Source organism: Odontomachus brunneus, unplaced genomic scaffold (genome assembly GCF_010583005.1).
Source record: "Odontomachus brunneus isolate Ranch 3 - 2012 unplaced genomic scaffold, Obru_v1 Obru_scaffold_053, whole genome shotgun sequence".
NCBI lineage: Eukaryota > Metazoa > Arthropoda > Insecta > Hymenoptera > Formicidae > Odontomachus > Odontomachus brunneus.
Window position 1 is genome coordinate 500,879 of NW_022639503.1, and position 1,584 is coordinate 502,462.

The following is a 1,584-nucleotide window of genomic DNA, read 5'->3' on the forward strand; positions in this document are numbered from 1 at the left end:
CTTTATCTTTTTATAGGTTTTAAAATTTTATAGGTCTCGAAACTGGCGCTATTTGTCAAAACCTTCCTCTATTTTAGCTCTTATATTATTAATAACGCACCATATATTTTTTAATTTCGAAGGAATTTAATAATTTTCTTACATAGGTTTTCGGCCCATGAGGAAAGCCAGAACGTCAAGTATAGCACCAGGTATTATATGCAAAAATATCATATATATCTCATGCATAAATCGGTATCTATTTAGCGTGAACATGTAATACCAGATGACCATCGTACTCGGCACACGCTTGCCGTATTTCTCATTTAATTTCATGAACCTTTCCCAAGTAATAGGATTTTGAGTTGACGACACGCAGTTGTAAATCGGAATTCTCTCGGTTTCCGGAACGTTCGAGTTTTTGTTGTCAATGCTGAGTAAAGTATCCCTAATAAGAAAAGCATGTTAAAAAAAAAGTATAAGATATTAAAAATAAAAAAAATATCAGATATTACAAACGAAAAAGGATATAAGATATTAAAAACGAAAAAAAATGTAAGATATTAAACCAAAAAAAGTATAAGATATTAAAAACGAAAAAAATATAAGATATATGACAAAGGTCCATTTTTCCAAATGTCAACTTACTTTCTTTTGGCGGTGTCCCAACCTGCAACGATAATGTTCGCTATCACGTAATCAGCGGGCATAATATCCGCTGTATTTTCAGGCACGCAATGTAAAGTACGTAGCAAACCCATGCCACTGCCCACAATTACGCCTACTGCACCATATATGTTGTTGATCCATCCAGGTATCGGTTCTTTCGCCGTTGATGTTACAATCGAAGGACGTATGATGCAAGCTGATAACCCGGCGCTGTATTGTCGCACTGTATCCTCGGCAATCGCCTTGGTGTACACGTAAGTATTCGGCCATTCGCCTACTAGTCTGTACTCGTCCGATGCAAAAAGAATAAATATTTTATGAGAATTCTTATCGCGCACGTTTGATATCGAGTAAACTATGGTCGAAGAATGCGCCGTTTGAACTTTTCGAAAGAGCACTTACGTTGGCGTTATTTTGCTCAACATCTCATCGTCCAAAACGTTGAGTAACGTCAGTATCTTATCCGTCTCTAAAGGCGGAGAATAATATTTCTCATCGATAAAATTGTTCACGCACTGAGAAAATGCGGTTGATGTATAAACAAATGCCTAAATAAAAAACAATCAAAAGATCAATGTGAGTTTAATTATGCGTCTATGAGAATGAGATATGACTGAAACAGCACCTCTAAATTCGGCATCTCTCTCGCGAAGAGGAGAATTTCTTTGTTTCCTCTCACATTAACATGCACCGCATTTCGAATCGTATCATTAAATCGCACGGACGCCGCTAAATGGAAGATTATGTTTGTGTCTAAGAGATGTTTTCGGTTTTCCGACGACAAGCCTAGATTTGCTTCGCTGAAGTCGGCTTCTATCATTATTACTTTAGTAATAAAGTCAGGCTGCTCTTTTTTTAATCTATCGTAAACCTTAAAACAGAGACTGGAAATAAATTGCGGAGCAAGGATTACGATTGTTTTCTATTTAATGTATG

The 1,584-nt window shown here is 36.4% G+C and overlaps 1 protein-coding gene across 1 annotated transcript in view; it reads right to left on the reverse strand.

Moving 5' to 3' along the window:
* Positions 1-138: 138 nt before the first annotated feature.
* The window catches only part of LOC116845535 (fatty acyl-CoA reductase 1-like), a 2,209-nt gene continuing 763 nt past the window's right edge, over positions 139-1,584 (reverse strand). Inside the window, exons 3-6 of the mRNA XM_032818294.1 lie at positions 1,274-1,570; positions 1,051-1,196; positions 628-930; positions 139-427 (exon numbers count right to left, since the gene is read on the reverse strand). Of these exons, the coding sequence (XP_032674185.1) occupies positions 139-427; positions 628-930; positions 1,051-1,196; positions 1,274-1,570 (1,035 nt within the window). The remainder of the gene's footprint in view (positions 428-627; positions 931-1,050; positions 1,197-1,273; positions 1,571-1,584) is intronic.